The sequence below is a fragment of the Apodemus sylvaticus genome, chromosome 20 (genome assembly GCF_947179515.1).
Source record: "Apodemus sylvaticus chromosome 20, mApoSyl1.1, whole genome shotgun sequence".
Classification (NCBI taxonomy): domain Eukaryota; kingdom Metazoa; phylum Chordata; class Mammalia; order Rodentia; family Muridae; genus Apodemus; species Apodemus sylvaticus.
The window spans coordinates 46,707,903-46,727,665 of NC_067491.1; the positions used below are offsets into that span (position 1 = coordinate 46,707,903).

Consider the following 19,763-nt stretch of genomic DNA (forward strand, 5'->3'; position numbering starts at 1 on the left):
AGGTTTCTGGATGGGGTTAGCAAATCAGAGAAGTGAGTGAGTGCAGCAGAGGGGAGAAAGCAGCAGGGCTGAGTGCTGAGCCTTGAGTTTGATTCTAATGCTGCCATCCAGAGAATGCAAACTATTACATGTCCTTTCAAAATAATAGCCCCCAGTGTCCTACATGGTCACATCAAGAAATACAATTATGTAGACACTGTGTCTTTTAAAAAAAATCCCCTTTGTAGCACTTCCTTAAAAATAGCTATTTAATGCAATTCTGCCAGGGTGTTGTTGATAGAGTCCTTGTCTTTTCAGTACAGATATCGCAACTTTGTCTTCCTGGTAAGTGCTCAGCTTGTGTCTTCCCTGAACCTATTATTAACAAACAGTATTAACAGTTCCATTTTCTCCTTCGGATGAATGTTTCTCGGGCTATTATCTTATTGTCTGTTCAGCTGCGAGAAATAGTAAGCTGTTGGTATACTAACACTGATGCATCAGTTGATAGACTGCTTGGAATGGAAATGCAGGCTTAGGTGATCCAACTGTAAAAGTTGTGGGTCTTTACAACACAAACTTTAATTAATTGATTAAGCGCCTTTATTTACAGTTCATAGAAACCTTGTTTTGGAGCGCTAGTAAAGAGTTTGCTTCTATTCAAATCCTCTAGGCTCTGTTAAATATTGAGTTCAAAATACAATACCCTTCAGCACTGCAAGGTGAAGTTAGAGTTTAAAAAGTCACGAACAGCTTTTAAAAAATACCCAACACTGATGGTATTCACTTGATGGTGGGTTAGTGCAGTGATCCAACTGTAAAAGTTGTGGGTCTTTACAACACAAATTTTAATTAATTGATTAAGCGCCTTTTTCTCAGTATTTGTGAGGCTGATACAGGAAGATTGACAAGTTTAGGATCAGTCTGAACTACAGAATGAGTGTGTGATCTCAGACCAGGCTATACAGTCACTGTCTGAAAAGAGCAAAGAAACAGACCACCTCCTCCACCCAAAGTGAATAAAAAACATAGCCTAAGTCTGATTTATTACTGTTCTTATGTTTTCGTTTAAGTGATCTAGTACAAAGATAATGTATTGTGATTTCACTGTATTAATCAGTTTTAAATGCTGAATATTAAATAATTCTAAGGAGTATCAGCTATGATTACAGGATAAGAACTTGAGCCTCTCTAATGATAAAGTAGTCTGTGTTAAAGTCCCATACGTTCTTATGTGACCTTTCTGTGTTACGCCATTCAGCAAGTCACATGAGGACAGAGAACTTAGAACTTAAGGCGGTCATCTCTGACAACTGGTGTCTTAAAGAAAATAAATGCAAACCTCTAGAAGGGATAGATAGCTGGGCAGCGGTGGAGCATGACTTTAATCCCAGCACTTGGGAGGCAGAGGCAGGCGGATTTTTGAGTTTGAGGCAAGCCTGGTCTACAGAGTGAGTTCCAGGACAGCCAGGGCTATAGCAGAAATCCTGGATAGTGTAAATCTTTCTTTCTTGAGGAAAAAGAAAAGTAACGGCCTCTAACTCACAGAAATCCTATGGGCTCAAGCCTTCTAAACACTGGAATTCTACACCACCATGCCCAGTTTATAAAATAAGTCATTGGAATTCTTAAATAGGTTCCTGTTATTTCTGTGTTATCAGTTACGCAGCGACAGTGATTAATATCAGCTGTCTTCACCTTTAAGAAGTTAGAGAGCTAAGTCAAAAGCTATGCAGGTAAATGTGCTTGTGCCGTGAGCGCGAGGACCAGAGTTTAAATTTCCAGAACTCACATTCACGTGCTAGTTAGGTTTTTGCTGCCTGAGTACAAACTAGAGTCATCTGGGAAGAAGAAATTTAATTGAGGAAGATGCCTCAGTTAAGTTGGCTTGTGGGTAAGCCTGGAGATCTTTTTATTTTATTTTTTTATTTTATTTTATTTTTTTTTTGGTCTTTTGAATTAGTTTTCTTGAGACAGGGTTTCTCTGTATAGCCCTGACTGTCCTGGAACTCACTCTGTAGACCAGGCTGGCCTTGAACTCAGAAATCCACCTGCCTCTGCCTCCCAGAGTGCTGGGATTAACAGGTGTGCACCACCACCGCCTGGCTCTGTAGATCTTTTTATTGATGATGTATGTGAGAGGGGCTTTGACCTCTGCGGGTGATGCTGTGCATCTTGGCAGGTGGTCCTGAGCTAGGTAAGACAGCAAGCTGACCAAGTAAGTACATCGCTGTCCTGACAACCCTGGATGATGTCATAGGAAGGTTACATAAAATAAACTCTTGGCTCTCAAGTTGCTTTGGTCAGGGTGTTTTATCTTAGTATTAGAAACCAAACTAGTACAGCTTGTCAGGGTGTGGTGGCCTCCAGTAATCTTGAGATGGTAGCACTTGAGGCAGAGGGGGCACCTGCGGTTAACTAGACCCAATCAGCTCTGGGCTCAACGGAGAGATCCTGATTCCTTATGTAAGGAAGAGAGTGGTAGAGGAAGAAAGACACTGGCATCAGCTACACACACACACACACACAGAGAGAGAGAGAGAGAGAGAGAGAGAGAGAGAGAGAGAGAGAGAGAGAGAGAGAGAGAGAGAGAGAGAGAGAGAGAGAGAGAGATGTTCAGATGGTAGCATCTTGCATCCATAGCATTTTCAAAAACAAACAAAAAAAAACATTTTCCAGGCAAGATGTTCACTTAGAATCAAGAAATACTTTTCTTTTAAGGTCATATTGGTAATCCCAGCACACAGGCAGAGGCAGAGGCAGAGGCAGGAGGTCATTCTGGGCTACCTTGTCCAGGAAGAAAAAAAAAGCAAAAGAAATAATAAATGTTAAACCTATTTGGAATTGTTTTATTGAATTGGTCTTTTTTTCTCCCCTTCCCCAGGACTTGTTATTGAACAGAGCCTTGTGCAAACCAGTACAGCTACTGAATTTCCTCAATCCAAGACTCTTTAATTCATGAATAATGGTCAGTCGGCATTTTTTTAAAAATCTTAATTCTTAATTTTTGTATCACATGTTGACCCTGTACTTGCCCTGTTGAATGAACTTGACCAAACACAGATCATTCTGCCTCCACCTGGATTACAAGAAACATGCTGTCATGCGCCTGTTTATCCGGCACTGGGGGCGGAGATTGAAGCCATAATTGTTAATTGTGCCATATATATAAAATTTCATACTATATAAAATTAATATGATTTTTATAGGCTAAAAGATCAGTACTTAAAAACCAAGCTAGGAAAATGGCTCTCACATTCGACGACACCTGATGCACTTTTGATTGTCATGTTCCTTTTGATTGATTGTCACTTTTGATTGTCACCTTTGATTGATCCATAGCTAAGGCTCTCTAGCTGCTTCTTGGGAGAGCCCACCAAGCTGGTGAGCATTGTAAGGAAAAGCAAAGCAGCCTGCAATGGAGACTTAGCCAGTCTACAATGTCCATGGTGCTCAAGTTGAAACTCGCCTAACAATTCTCAAACCCTGCCTTTGCCATTGTTTCCACAGACTTGTTGCGTTGAACAAGACAGTCTGGGTCAAGCCTTTGAAGACGCCTTTGAAGTATTGACACAACAACCTGCTACTGGAGAAATTCAATACCCCCCCGGTAAAAAAATAAGCCATTTACTCTCATCTCTTGACACACAGGTGACAAACATATGTACACATACATGTAAGAGTAATAGGAAGCCTAATAAACTTGCAAGGCTGGGGAAGGATGGTCTTCCTCTGGCTTCCGGACTAGCGACACACCCTATTGCTGAGTTCTAGGCCAATGAGACCCTATCTCAAAAACTAGGGCTACTTGGAGGTTGACTTTGGCTACACACACATGTGTACTCACACATGAACACCTGTGTGGAGTACACAAACATGCAGGTCAAACACCTGTTTCCATCAGATAATTGTAAAAGGTGATAAGGTACTGACTGAGACAAAGGGTTCGTTATTTGAGGCCAGCCTGAGATAGACTTGTCTCAATAGGACAAAGAATAAACACGAAGTCTGCTTACTCAATTGTTTAAGATATTATCCCGACATTTCAGGAATAACTTCCTGCATATATATATATATACATATATATATATGTATATATATATACGTATATATATGCATATATATATGTGTGTGTGTGTATTATGTATGTGTGTATGTACCTATGTGTGTAAAGGGGTATATATGTGTATTATCTGTGCCGTAATTAGAGTGGAGGTCAGAGGACAATCTTGGGTGTCATTCTTGTCTCCCACTGTGTTTGTATGATAGTCTCAGAACAGGCTAGATGGCCCAAGAGCTTCTGGAGATTCTCCTAACTCCCCCACCCCCACCCCATCTTGCCACAGAAAGAGGGGGATACGGACATGTTTGCCCTCAGCTTTACCTGGGTTCTGGGGTTCTGAATTCATCCTTATACTTCTGTGGCAAGTGCTTTCCTCAGCGTATCATCTCCTCAGCCCAGAAAAAAAAAGAGAACCCTTTGTTATATATTTCACTCCTTCCACGCACCCAAGACTTAGTATTCTGCATGGAAAAAATTTTTAACCTTAACTCATTCTACAGATTATAATGTCTATTCTACAGACTCTTTGATCATGATGAAATGCAATGTATTGTCTATTGGGTTTTACAGACAGTGTTTCAGGGAGCTCCAGATTGACACTTTGGTACTATAGGGACATGTAATATTTCTTTCCATAGAGGGAATGGGTTATGAAGAACTGTGTTCGTGCCGGGCAGTGGTGGCGCATGCCTTTGATCCCAGTACTTGGGAGGCAGAGGCAGGCGGATTTCTGAGTTGGAGGCCAGCCTGGTCTACTGATCCAGTTCCAGGACAGCCAGGGCTATACAAAAATCCTGGGATAAATGCTGTGGTAGAAATACAAAGTGGTAAGAAAGCTTAAAAAGGCAATAATCAATAGAATAGATGTCACCCGGGGCTGCTTACAGACATGTTCATATATAAATGCGTGTGTGCCTGTAAACTCGGACTTACTTAAAAAAATGTCTTTCTGTTCTGTTTGTATTTAGAACCTAAACATTACGTGACTTTCATTAACCCTTATCCTATCAGCGGTAACTACTACGGAATGTTACCCACAGAGAACCCCCTCTATGATTGGAGAGATGTCACAGTGAGTAGCTCTTACCGAGATCAACTACCCTGCGTGGGAAGACTCACGACAGCCGTGCTTTTGCTTTTAGAATGAGTGGGTTTATTAAGAAAACAGGAGTCAAAGAATGAGATAGCAGCAGAGAGAGGAGGCTGGGGAACATCTGAACAATAGAATCATCACCTGGAGCCCCTGACAGACAGGACCCAAGCAAGCACAAAGTTCTCGTGAGACTTCTAAGGAGCCTTCCCACTATATAGACATTTTGTTTTGTTTTGAGACAGGGTTTCTCTACGTAGCTCTGGCTGTCCCAGAACTAACTCTGTAAACCAGCCCAGCCTCAACTTTCAGAGACCCACCTGCCTGTGTCTCCTGAGTGCCGGGATGAAAGGCATGCACCACCACCCAGCTATAGACCATTTCTTTAGAGAAGGGATTCAGGGTCCAACTTTGACCTCTTTTCTTTTGGGATTGCCAGGTAAAATATGGGCTCCCTGGTTCTTTTTATTCATTGAATCAGGCACTCTTGTTTACCTTCTTAGCTCTGTGGGCTTCTTGCTACTGGGGTTACAGTTGTGAGCTGCCGCCCCCGTTTCTCACTGATTCTCACTGAGCGTCTTTAGAAGCAGAATCACCTCTGGCAGTGGTATCACATGCTTTTTATCCCAGCACTCCAGAAGCAAGTAGAGGCAGGCAGATCTCTTAAGTTCGAGGCCAGTCAGGTCTACAGAGTGAGTTTCAGGACAGACAGCTAAAACAAAAGAGCAATCACTTCTCTCCAGGGGAAGAACCCAAACTCTGCCCCCCAACCTTCTCTTGGTTTGGTGCTCATCATGTTATGCTTTCTGGTTGTAGCACTTTTGAGAATGTAACATTGGCCTTCAGTCACTAATTGGGGGACCACTTAACACACATCGCTGTCTTGTATACAGAATGGTTCTTCAGACTTGTATTTGGAAGGAAGCTGCCATCAATCTCTGCAGAACATGGGGGAAAGCCATCTGGCACAAGCCCCCTTGTTCCAGCAAAGGGGAGGAAGAGGTATGTTGCTATGATATTCCTGACATGGGCTCTAAGGGATGGCATATGTGTTTCCAGGTTTTGTTCCTCTTTCATTATGTAGCCCAGGCTGGCCTGGAACTACTCCCTGGGTTGACCAAGCTATCTTCAAACTTGCAATCTTGCCTCAACATCCTGAGTGCTGAGAGATTCCAGGAACACAGTGCCATTCCAGATGGAATAAAGAATATTCAGAAATACATGTGTACACATTAGCTTGTAACTGAGCATGGTACGTGCTTATAGGTCTGGCACTGAGGCAGAAGGATGGCAAGTTTGAAGCAAACCTGGGCTACATGCTAGACTTTATCCAAAAAAAAAAAATCCATTAAGACAACATGAATTGAAGGGTGTTTTATTGGATCATAAGCAACTTACTAATGGTTACACTCTTGAAGAAGGCGACACACACACACACACAAGTAGCCTCATGGGTCTCTTTCCATGCTAAAGTGTAGTCTAGTCTCAAATTTTTGTGTGGGTAACCAAAGGTGCTGTGAGTTGATGGCAGAAACGCCATAATATGTTCAGAGACAATAGACAGAAGATGTTATTTTAAACCCAAGATATAGGAGCAGATTTGAAATAAACTATGCTAATTTTTCAATGGGAAACTAGAATGTAGCTTGGAATAGATTAACTACCCGAGGGACCTAGAGAAGGAGGTAGGGCGTGTTTAAGCTAATTCTGATATTATGAAGTGACTGTCACTTTAATTTCACGGATTTCCCTTTGTACTCATTTTCAGACACCAAGGATTTCATGATGAAAGTCACTGATGTTAGCACCTGATTTCATAACTGAAATTGACAATGTTGCTCATGAACAATGGCATGAAAACATTTTTTGGGCATTTCTTTTTCTCGAGACAGGGTTTCTCTGTGTAGCCCTGGCTGCCCTGGAACTCACTCTGTAGACCAGGCTGGCCTCGAACTCAGAAATCTGCCTGCCTCTGCCTCCCAGAGTGCTGGGATCAAAGGTGTGTGCCAGCACCGTCCGGCCCATCTTTTGGCTTTTGGCATTTCTACTCCAGGACATTTTATGGCTCCTTCAGAGCTAGCCACTTAAGTCATAAGTACCAATATCCTTAAAACTACTACTATTAGGGCTGAAGAGGTGACAGCACTATATAGCACTGGAACTGGAGGTGATGGGCTGCTGTGTGGGTGCTGGGGATGGAACCTGAGTCTTTTCTGTTCTGTGAGCACACCAAGGGTCAGTTGCCATCCCGCCAGCCCTTTGTATGTTTCATGACGTGACACGAACTTTAACTGACGACTGCCTGCATCTCCAGATGACGAGGTCCAGGATTCCTTTATCCCCCCAGAGAACAGTAAAGAAGATTTAACAATTTCCATAACATTTAGGTCCACTGTAAACTAGAAGAGGCCCATGGATCTTTCTGGACTACCAGTAACTGCGTTCCTAAGTCAGAGAATGAGAAGAAGCAGGCTCAGTGTAGCTTTTCCATTTTGTGGGGCTCAGGAAATCCTCTCAGGGGATCTTTCAGGAAATCCACAATGAGTTGATGTCTCTTTCTTCCCCCCCCCACCCCCCCCCACCCCCCCCCACCCCCCCCCACCCCCCCACCCCCGCATTGCAGGCAGGAGGAAGCTTCGGCTATTTGAATACCTTTTTGAATCCCTGTGCAATTCAGAAATGGTGTCTTGTATTCAGTGGGTCGACAAAGCCAAAGGCATCTTCCAGTTTATATCAAAAAACAAAGAAACCCTCGCTGAACTCTGGGGGAAAAGAAAAGGCAACCGGAAACCCATGACTTACCAGAAGATGGCCAGAGCCTTGAGGAATTATGCCAGAACTGGAGAGATCACAAAAATCCGGAGAAAACTGACCTACCAGTTCAGCGAAGCTGTTCTTCAAAGACTCGCTTCATCTCATCACTTCTTGGGAAAAGAGCTCTTGTACTCTCAATATAGCCAGCCTGAGCAGAGCTATCTCAGTTTAAACCACTGGAATGCAAATCACTATGCTCATGCCAGTTACCAGAGCTGATCCCAGATTCTTGCCGAGCCAAGCTTTACAATGTTTCCAAAACATTTTTTCAACTTCCACACCAATGTGGCAAAAACACTCAGAGAACTCTGCACAGAAGAAAGAACATGTTTGGACTTTGCTTTTTAGGTAGTGTTTACTACATCTTGGTGTGTTAAAGGGAACCTAGATGTTTTCAGCAGGGTTGCTTGCTTGCATTTTCTGCAGATACTTGGCTATTTATAATAAATAGGCTTAGTGTCCATGGATTGGGTGTCCAAGAACATACTGGCGCCAGAACGTCTTTTCAGAAAAATTGGGGGTGGGGGTGGGGGGGAGTAGCACAGCGCCACTTAGAAATTTTAAAGAAACAATTGAATTTGAAGCAACTGAAAGCGTTTGTAGACTGTCTCTTGCTATGCCAAACACTTTTGTCTAGATTATGTCAGCACAGACGATTTTGTTGCTCGCCGTTTGCTTTGAGGTTTGAGACTGTCATTGAGTTGGTGAAATTAGCCGGTAATTAATTAGCTGTAATCCCAGCACTTGGGAGGCAGAGGCAGGCAGATTTCTGAGTTTGAGGCCAGCCGGGTCTACAGAGTGAGTTCCTGGACAGCCAGGGTTATACAGAGAAACCGTGTCTTCAAAAACAAAGCAAGCAAACAAACAAACAAAAAAGAGAAAAGAAAGGAAAGGAAAAAGAAAGGAAAGGAAAGAAGAAAAAAGAAAAGAAAGGAAAGAAAGAAAAGAAAGGAAAAAAGGAAAGAAAGAAAAGAAAAGAAAAGAAAAAAAAGAAAAGAAAAAGTTGGTGAAATTACAAGTGTGTGCCACCATACCAGGTTTACATTGATTCAAAAACAAGCACTCATCATGTACCCGGAAGAAAAGTCACTCAACATGTGCCACAATACAGAGGTTCTACCAAAATTCATGTTCCTGGCTTAAAATCACAGTGGAATGTTTTTTGTTTTCTGAAAACTAATTCAATCTAACAATAAATGTGAGGTGATCATTGTGGCTTTAATTTGCCTTTTTCTGATTCTAAACATGAGTTTTGTTTTAGAGACAGGATCTTACTTTGCAGCCGTGGCTGACTTAGATGGAACTCATACAGATCTTCAAGCATTGGTATTAAAGGCACGTGCTTGTGGTTTGGGGCCATATTAAGGAAATTTCTGCTCAACCCACTGTAAGGAAAAGTTTCCTATCCTACTAGGTTTGGGGGAAGTTGTTTATCTGGTTTTCTTTTTTCTTTTCTTTTCTTTTTTTTTTCTTTTCGAGACAGGGTTTCTCTGTGTAGCCCTGGCTGTCCTGGAACTCACTCTGTAGACCAGGCTGGCCTTGAACTCAGAAATCTGCCTGCTTCTGCCTCTCAAGTGCTGGGATTAAAGGTGTGCACCATCACTGCCTGGCTAGTTTTAAGTCTTAAATAATCTATTTTGGCCTGGAAGTGGTGGCCCTTAGACTTCTAAGTATCTTCTACTCCTGAGTCCTACCTAATAAGCCTCCAACCTGAAGGGAATACTCCAATTCAGAAAAAGTTGACAGACAACAAGAAATCTTTCCATTTATGTATATAATCTTGCATTAATGCTTTCAATTGTTAAGAGTTCTTAGATTTTATTTTAATTTTCAGATAGTAACACACTGTGTATGTGCTCACAGGTGCAGGAGCACCAACATTTATTTTGTATTAGTTTTAACTAGACTTTTACTGGATTTTTTTTTTTTTTATAGAAGACAGTATTGTGAGGATCTGAAGAACAGGGAACTTAGATGCTGTTGACACTAATTAGTACAGACATGAAAAAAAGTGGGAATTTTTCTCAAACTAAAAAAAATAGACAAGCGTAGACGATCCAGCAATCCTTCTCTTGTATATTTCCAGAGTAGCTGAAGTCAGTATGCCAAAGAGATGTCTGCCTTCCCATAACCATTGGGATGGCATATTCATGTATAAACATGCACACTTAGTGGAATACTCCTCAGCATTAAGACAGCACAGACATGGAAGCAGAGAAGGGACTATTAAGGTAGAGAAGCAACAGTAGGGAGAAGACATGGAAGGCCGTGGTTTAGAAAACATAAACAGTAGTAACCACGTGTTCTCCCGCGACTGGGTCTCTCTACATAGCCTGGTCTATCCCGGCACTCACTAGAACAGACTGGCATCCTAACTCAGAGATCCTCCTGCCTCCGCCTCCCAAACGCTGGGATTTAAGGTGTGTACCACCACACCCGAGTGTAGTGGTTAAAAGCATGTTGATTTAATCTGGAATCAACTGGATATGCCCAAAGGGTATTTCTAGGGCGAGTTAACTAGAGGGGGAGGGGACAGGGCAGGTAGGCCTGAAGATCTTCCCATAAATGGAAATCTGAAGAGAAAGAAAGCCGTGCCTGTTTGCCTGACCACTCTCCTACTTGATGGAGCAAGGGGATCCACCCCTGTCACTGCCACCATTGCAGCCATTACTGCTGTCAGAGCCCAGATTCCAGTATCTCAGTGTGCGCCGGAGACGAGTCAACAAGGCTCTCAGATCTTCAGCACCAGGCCTCCTGGGCTGGGCAGCTGCTGGTTCTCAGGCTCTGGGCCGCATGCAGACAGTCAGGTTGGGCTGCTCAGTTCATATCACATAAGCCAATGTAAGAAATGGCTTTAGCAGGCAGACTCATCAGGTCTGTTTCTCTCAATGCTTAACACTCACCTGTAAATATGCAGTAATGAAGCTCATTGGTTTGTGCAATTAATGCATGCTAATAAGATATTGCAACATGGGTAAACCTTAGAAAACTGTTTGGTTTGTTTTTGAAGACACGGTTTCTCTGTATAACCCTGGCTGTCCTGGAACTCACTCTGTAGACCAGGCTGGCCTCAAACTCAGAAATCTGCCTGCCTCTGCCTCCCAAGTGCTGGGATTACAGCTAATTAATTACCGGCTAATTTCACCAACTCAATGACAGTCTAGATTACTCAGCAAACCTCAAAGCAAACGGCGAGCAACAAAATCGTCTGTGCTGACATAATCTAGACAAAAGTGTTTTGCATAGCAAGAGACAGTCTACAAACGCTTTCAGTTGCTTCAAATTCAATTGTTTTATTTTTTTCAAGACAGGGTTCTTCTGTGTAGTCTTGGCTGTCCTAGAGCAAAAATAACTGCTTTTGAGACGGTTTCAGTGTATAGCCCTCCCTGGCCTAGAACTGTATAGACCAGGCTGGCCTCTAACACATATACAGCATGCTTCTACCTCCCCAGTACGTGGATTAAAGACGTGGGACACCATGTGAGTCAACTGTTAGGCACAGGAAGCAGGTGAAATGTGTCACTTTAATGACATCTAAAACAGGGAAATCAAAGCAGTAGGGGAGAATGGGGTCCCCAGGGTCCTTGAACACGGATGGTTTGGAGAGATGCTGACCAACAAGAAGAATTGCAATTAGAAAAATCCCGATGCTGTAGTCCACAGTAAGGTGACAGTTCATGGTGACACTTTATATGTCAGATGACTCAGTTCTTCCCGAGAAACCAAGAATCTGTTTCTCGTTCAGCCGCAGCAGCCATCTTCCAGAGAGGTAGCAGGTACATGTTCTCTAGGCCTTTTAGGAAACACGGAGTTGTTCCTTTGGCCACATACATTCGAATCTACACAAAGGGTGATATTGTAGACATCAAGGGAATGGCAACTGTTCAAAAAGGAATGTCCCATAAGAGTTACCACACCAAAACCGGAAGAGTCTACAATGTCACCCAGCACGCCATAGGGCATCATTGTAAACAAGTTAAGACCAAGATTCTGGGCTCGAGAGATGGCTCAGCGGTTAAGAGCACTGACTGCTCTTCCAGGGGTCTTGAGTTCAAATTCCAGCAACCACAGGGTGGCTCACAGCCATCTGTAATGGGATCTGACGCCCTCTTCTGGTGTGTCTGAAGACAGCTACAGTGTACTCATATAAATAAAAATAAATAAATCTAAAAGGGCAAGATTCTGGGAGGCAGAGGCAGTGGGTTTCTGAGTTCGAGCCCAGCCTGGTCCACAGAGGGAGTTCCAGGACATCCAGGGCTAAACTGAAGAAAAACGAAGCCACAGAGTCCCCATTGCGCCCCCTAGAGGACCAACAGAAAAGAGCCTGAGCTGCCCTCATAAACGACCCAGACTGGAAACAGAAAAAAGAATTTGTTTCTCAGCGCCCATACATCCCACACGTGCCTGTAACTTCAACTCCAGGGGATTGGACAGTCTCTTCTGGCCTCTGCTGACATGCACACACAGAGCATACACACACAAAGGCACATGTGCAAATACACAAACATAATAATAAATCTTGAAAATAGATATACTTTGCATATTTCAGAATCGATATTTTAAATGTTCTTTTTTTAAAAAAAGATATATTTATTTATTTTATGTATATGAGCACACTGTAGCTGGACAGATGGTTGTGAGCCTTCATGTGGTTGCTGGGAATTGAATTTAGGACCTCTGCTCGATTCAGTCAACCTGGCTCGCTCTGGCCCAAAGATTTATTTATTAGTATAAATAAGTACACTGTAGCTATCTTCACATGCACCAGAAGGGGGCGTCAGATCTCATTATGGATGTTTGTGAGCCACCATGTGGTTGCTGGAATTTGAACTCAGGAACTTCGGAAGAGCAGTCAGTGCTCTTAACCGCTGAGCCATCTCTCCAACCTCCGTATTTTAAACGTTCTTTAAACAAAGAATGGTATTAGAGGCAATGGAAATACGATAGTTGCCCCAAAGTGGCCACTCCAATATGATTTAGGCACTGCTCCTGCCTCTCTTATTCCCTCACTCTCTTAGTGTCTCTCGCCTTCTTGGCTCCTCCTCTCCCCCTTTCTCCACGTGGTCATGGCCGCCTCTACTTCTCTGCTCTCTCTCTCTCTGCCTCCACTATCCCCTTAACTCCCCCCTTCCCATGCCCTGAATAAACTCTATTCTATACAAAGAAAGAAAGAAAAGAAAAGAAAAGAAAAGAAAAAAGAAAAAACCAAGACGTTTAGGCACATCAAACATAAATCTCACAGACAGACAATAATTAAGTGCACATACGCGTTTTCCTGGCTATCGCTTGCCTGTGTTTTCTCTCCACTCCCAATCATGGGCTGTGGTGCCAGGAAACAGTGGCCTAAGGAAAATGGCGCTGTGATAATAATCTGAGATTCCAACTACCATAAATCGTTTTTGGGTTCAGTCTCCCCCAGGTAAGTGTAAGTGGGTGTCTTTGTTTCCTATACTTTGACTCAGCCACAGGGAGGCGCTGCTGCCCCACTCTCTCTTCAGCCCACTGGGAGCAAAGGTTGTTTTTTTTTTTGTTTTGTTTTGTTTTGTTTTGTTATTTAATCTCTCGAGCTGATAAAAGATTAGAGACCAGAAAACAATACACTGAGGGAGGGACCTGAATATGGGCAATTAGAACAGAAAGTTCTGGCCTATTTTCCACGTGGCAGAAGGAACCCGAGAAAGAACTGATAAACTTCTTACCCCTATTTGGCTTCAGAATTCATCTGTGTTATCACAAAGTCAGGGAGGTTTTCTAACCCGCCTGAACTGTCTTCAGATCAGGTTATAGAGCAGTGGTCCTCACCCTTCCTAACGCTGTGACCCTTTAATACAGTTCCTCCTGTGGTGGCGATGATCTCCAGCCATGAAATTATTTCCTTGCTGCTTCATCATAGTAATTGTAGATAGAAGATATGCAGGATATCTGATATGTGACTGCAAGGGTGTCCACATGTGCAGGGGTGGTGTGAGTCCATGGTGTGTGTGTGTGTGTGTGTGCCCAGAAGAACACTTTCCCGAGTCCCCCAGAATATCTCAAGTCTCAGAGTACAGACATGATAGGAACCCCTTCTGAAGAAGGGAAAGGAGAGTAGGAAAGGAAAGAACACGTGTGTAAAACAGATATTGCCTGAAAGAAGACAGGGCAGATGTCAGGGAAGAAATCAGAACACCACCACAGTCCAGCCTTTGGCTGTCCAATGTATTTACATGCATTTCAAAACTGCCTGTGCTCCTGTGGAAGTTAGTCACACACACTGGGAGGGGCAGCACCTGAAACGCCCACTGAGCTGCTATGTCCAACCGCCAGGAGTTCTGCAGGAGCATTCACTGGTCGCTTTGTCCACGGCTGCTACATTTGCTCATGACTGCAGGAATGGACCACCACGAAATAGAGTCTAATTTGGAAAAGACAAGAGCCACAAACCCTAGTCCCCTGAGTGTGGCATCTGTCTAACTGTAGGAATGGGGAGACTCCTGCCTGGGAGAGGACTGGGCTCTTGGCTGGCCCTGTTTATTGTCTTCCCTAAAGGTCCTTTGTTGTTATGGTTGAGATGGTGGGATGGTTTGTATATGCTTGGCCCAGGGAGTGGCACTACTAGAAGGCCCTGTTTGAGGAGGTATGGCTTCGTTGGAGTAAGCTTAGCACTGTAGGTATAGGCTTTGAGACCCTCATCCTAGCTGCTTGGATGCCAGTCTTCTACTAGCAGACATCAGATGAAGATGTAGAACTCTCAGCTCCTTCTGTACCATGCCTGCCTGGATGCTGCCATGTTCCCACCTTGATGATAATGGACTGAACCTCTGAACCTGTAAGCCAACCCCAATTAAATGCTGTCCTTTGAAAGACTGGCCTTGGTCATGGTGTCTGTTCACAGCAGTAAAACCCTAAGACAAAAGGGTTCTCATTGAACCCAGGCTAGGCTCAACTCCCTGTGTAGTAGAGATTGGTGTTAAACTCCAGAACTTACCTCCACCTCCCAAATACTGGGATCATAGGCCTTTTGAATTACACAGGCTATAATAGCCTTTATTATATTATATTCACAATGCCTTATCAAATAATCTTGTTTAACTCTTCTCTACAGCAGCATTTGAAACAAGAATTAGACTTTTTTCTTTCTTAGGACGTGCAGAAATACATGAATGAGTTCAGTGGGCTTCAGTTTACTGAATTCAGAGTTTAGCATTTGCTGTTGATAAAGTCCCACTTTCTGATTCTTTTTGTTTGTTTCGTTTGGTTTCCTGAAGATAATTTATGCGGGGGTTTGAATAGACATGGCCCCCATAAACATATGTGTATGAATCCTTGGTCTATAGGGAGCAGCACATTAGGAGGTGTGGCCTTATTGGAGGAAGTGTGTCCCTTTGGGGGAAGGCTTTGAGGTCTCCTATGTTCAAGCTATGCCCAGTGTGGTTCACAGTCTCCTTCTGCTGCCTGTGGGCCAAGATGAGATCTCCCAGTCACCTTTCTAGCACCGTGTCTGCCTGCATGCTGCCATGTTTTTCTATCAATGATGATAATGAACTAAACCTCTGAACTGTAAGCCAGCCCCAGTTAAATGTTTTCCTTTATAAGAGTTGATGTAGGCTGGAGAGATGGCTCAGTGGTTAAGAGCACTTGTTGCCCTTCCAGAGGTCCTGAGTTCAAATCCCAGCGACTACATGGTGGCTCAACCATCTGTAATGTGATCAGATGCCCTCTTCTGATATGTCTGAAGACATCTACAGTGTACTCGCATGTATATAATAAATAAATCATAAAAAACAAAGTTGATGTAGTCATGGTGTCTCTTCACAGCAATAGAAACCCTAAGACAACGCATAAAGAAATTTATTTTAAAACAATTGTTTTTTTAAAGGATTTATTTACTTATTTTATGTATGAGTACACCATTGCTCTCTTCAGACACACACCAGAAGAGGGGCATCAGATCCCATTACAGATGGTTGTGAGCCACCATGTGGTTGCTGGGAATTGAACTCAGGACCTCTGGCAGAGCAGTCAGTGCTCTTAACCACTGAGCCCTCTCTCCAGCCCTTAAAGCAATTGTTATAAAAATAATTTTACCAGCCGAGCAGTGGTGGCGCATGCCTGTAATCCCAGCACTTGGGAGGCAGAGACAGGTGGATTTCTGAGTTCGAGGCCAGCCAGGTCTACAGAGTGAGTTCCAGGACAGCCAGGGCTATACAGAGAAACCCTGTCTCGGAAAAAAAAAAAATCCAAAAAACCAAAACCAAACAAACGAGCAATTTTACCATCTCTTTAAAAATTCTTCGTTGACAATTTCATATCTGTATATAATGTATTTTGATCATATTCACCTTCTACTAACCCTCCCCTAGTTGTTTTTTTTTTTTTTTTAAATCACATTCTATGGTGGTTTGAATAAAAATGGCCTCCGTGGCTCGTAGGTACTGGTACCATTAGGAAGTGTGACCTCATTGGAGGAAGTGTGTCACTGGGGGATGGACTTTGACAGTTTCAAGTGCTCAAGCCAGGCCCAGTGTCACTCTCTCTTCCTGCTGCCTGCCAATCCAGACGTAGAGCTCGTAGCACCATGCCTGCCTGTATGCCACCATGCTGCACGCCACCATGCTGCACGCCACCATGCTACACGCCACCATGCTGCATGCCACCATGCTGCACGCCGCCATGCTGCACGCCACCATGCTACACACCACCATGCTTCCCACAATGATGACAATGGACTAAACTTTTGAACCTGTAAGCCAGGCCCAATGAAATGTTTTCTTTTATAAGAGTTGCCACGGTCATGGTGTCTCTCTTCATAGCAACAGAACCCCTAACTGAGGTATCTTCCCACTCTACCTTGAACTCTTCTTCCTAGCAAGACGTAACTTGTTTTTTCGATGACCCATTCAACTCAATTTGAGTTGCTGGCTTGAACATGGGTAATTTATTGGACAACGGACAATACTGAAGAAAAATGGCAGTCTCCACAAAGGATGAACTACTAATAGCTTCTCATCCAGGGGTCACGGCCTCATCAATCCCTTCTGAAGGACTCAGTCTTGTACAGGTCTTGTGCAGGTCATCTCAACAGCTAGGAGTACAACAGCCATGCCATCTTCCCAGAATTCCTGCTCATCCTCTGGTTCTTGCATTCCTTCTGCTCCCTTTTATCCACGATGTCTTCTGAGCCTTAGGGGTGGAGAGAGAAAGAGAGAGAGAGAGAGAGAGAGAGAGAGAGAGAGAGAGAGAGAGAGAGAGAGAGAGAGAGAGAGAGAAGAGAAGAGAAGAGGAACTGATAAACAGCTGTTCTGCTTAGGGACGAGTATTTGGGGGTCACTTACTCTTGGCACTTCACTCACTCATTGTCTCTGCAGTAACCGCTCTCTGTAGTGGGCTTGGCCTAGTGCTGCTTGTGTTATAATGTTAATTTTGGTTCCCAAAACTGCTTAGAGGAGTGTCTGCAGCAAGACACTGAGGGACCCTGCCCACAGTCAGCTCTGATGGGTAAATAAAGGTGCTGGCAGCTAAAGGCTGGGCAGGGCAAACAGAAACAGGACTTTTAGGATTCTAGGGCTTGGGATGGAAAGAAAGGAGGAAGAGGAGATCACCCATTCCAGGAAAGACGAGGAGAGGACAGAGCCTTATTGGGGCAGTCATGCAATTGGTCGGAGTTTGACATTGGTCAAGGACAATCCGTGACTTCGGGCAGGAATCTGCCTTTAGGACATAATAGGGAAGTAGGTTAAAGCAGGAATTTTTATCCTTGGGTGGAGTGCTAAGAGTGTACTTGACTATGGTCCAGGTTAACTTCTCCCAGATAGCCAGGATCCTGCTCCACCTAGGGTTAAGGTTAAGTTCATTGTTCCTCCAGGTCTAGGAATTCCTGAATTAATCAGGTGACCCACCCAGCTGCCAGAGCAGTCAAGAGGAGGACCTCCAAGAGAAGCTAGACAACTTCCACCGGAACTCAAACTCAGCCTGGAGTCTGGGGGGAAGAGTCTGTCCAAACTGTTAAAAGGTCTGGCGCCATTAAAGTTTCGGGCCTTGATCAGTGAAACATCTTGGCCCTTCTTTTCGCCCCTTCCCTATCCATCCCTCAGCTTCTGTTCCAGCAACCCAGTCCATAATAGCTGCAGGCAGCTAAGGAATACAACAGAGGAGAGGACAGACGCCATGTCTGAGAAGACTGGAAGATAGGAAGGCAGAGAGCAGCCACGTGAAGGAGCTGGGAGAGTGCGGTCCAGTCGGCCAACCCTCTGGGTCCAGGGCAGCCAAGGTAGAATATAGAATTTAGTAAGTAATAACTCGGGATTATTGATAGGAGGTAGATTAACCACATGGAGATTAGGAAATGGCCTAGCTGTTGTGCTATTTAAGGCATATCAAAATATAAAGGCTGTGTATGTCTCTTTCATTTGGGATCATTAAGTATTGAGGCAGGTAGCAGACCCACCCCTGGGATTTATATATATAAATTATTGCTACAGCTGTCCAAGGCTGAGGGCAGCACTAATCGATAGGTATAAGAATAATATTCTGTGCCATGTATGGGGGCACATGACTTTAATCTCAGCATTCGGGAGGCAGAGGCAGGAAAGTCCAGATACATAGCAAGTTCTGGGTCGCACACTTCTGATTCCAGCATTTGGGAGGCAGAGGCAAGGGCATCTCTTAAGTTTGAGGACAGTCTGATCTACACATATTGAGCTCCAGGACTATGCAGAGAAACCCTGTCTCTAAAATCATAAAAACAAACAAAACAAAACAAAACAAACATTTAGAAGGTGGCATGGCATGTCCACTTAGCAAAACAACAATAGTAGGTTCCCTATTAGTAAATAAGAAACTGCCCAGCAGTAGCGGAGCATACTCTTATTTTTTATTATTTATTTATTTATTTATTTATTGGTTTTTCCACCACTGCCCAGCGGTGCATACTTTTAATCCCAGCACTTGGGAGGCAGAGATAGGCGGATTTCTTAGTTCAAGGCCAACCTGGTCTACTGAGTGAGTTCCAGGACAGCCAGGGCTATACAGAGAAACCCTGTTTCGAAGAAAGAAAAAGAAAAAAAGAAAAAAAGAAAGAAAGAAAGAAAGAAAGAAAGAAAGAAAGAAAGAAAGAAAGAAAGAAAGAGAGAGAGAGAGAGAGAGAGAGAAGAAAAAAAAGAAAGAAAGAAATCTATTTCCTATGGCCTGTAATTATGTAACTTCCCCCCCCCCCCCCATGAGCTTCTGATCAGGTTTACAGTATCAGACATGAATCTCTTCCTGTGGAACAGAACTCAAATTCACTCAGAAATCAGTTGGTTACATCTAGGGCAGCCACACCATTATTGTACCAGTGACTGAAAAGTCAGTATTTTAGAATGTAGGGTCAGCATAGGGCAGTGCAGTTGATGGGTTTTCCTCTTCTAGCAATTTGCACGGTACTTTTGATACTATGAAAGTTAATCTAGGTCTGCCATAGTGAAGAATCCATCTCCTGATACTTCCTAGAGAACCAGCTGCACTCAGGGCATTTGGAGTGTAGAGAGGCCTGGGAACACAGGAGAGCTGGTCTCCCAGGAGAGTCCACATACATGTGTGCACAGAGAGAATGGGAATCCCAGGAGTATAGACATACAGGTTTGCAGGACAGATAAACCAAAATCAGAGACAGCAAGACCAGCTAACACCAGAGAAAACTAGATGGCAAAAGGCAAACGCAAGATCATTACCAACAGAAACCAAGGCAATATGGCACCATCAGAACTCAACTCTCCCACAACAGCAAATCCTGAATACCTCAAATCACTGGAAAAGCAAGAGCTGGATTTAAAATCACATCTCATGAAGCTGATGGAG

At 43.6% G+C, this 19,763-nt stretch overlaps 1 protein-coding gene across 1 annotated transcript; it reads left to right on the top strand.

Moving 5' to 3' along the window:
• The first annotated feature begins 235 nt into the window (after nt 1–235).
• Nucleotides 236–9,168, top strand: Spic (Spi-C transcription factor). Its single transcript, XM_052165148.1, has 6 exons — nt 236–324; nt 2,864–2,947; nt 3,490–3,589; nt 5,011–5,114; nt 6,026–6,134; nt 7,756–9,168. Exons 2-6 carry the CDS (start codon nt 2,945–2,947, stop codon nt 8,163–8,165), a joined length of 726 nt encoding a protein of 241 aa, XP_052021108.1. The 5' UTR covers nt 236–324; nt 2,864–2,944; the 3' UTR covers nt 8,166–9,168.
• The last annotated feature ends 10,595 nt before the right edge of the window (nt 9,169–19,763 follow it).

Coding starts and splice junctions, on each gene's coding strand:
- Spic (XM_052165148.1), top strand. Junction 5,115..6,025: donor ATGATTGGAGAGATGTCACA/GTGAGTAGCTCT, acceptor TCTTGTATACAG/AATGGTTCTTCAGACTTGTA. Junction 6,135..7,755: donor CCAGCAAAGGGGAGGAAGAG/GTATGTTGCTAT, acceptor CCCGCATTGCAG/GCAGGAGGAAGCTTCGGCTA.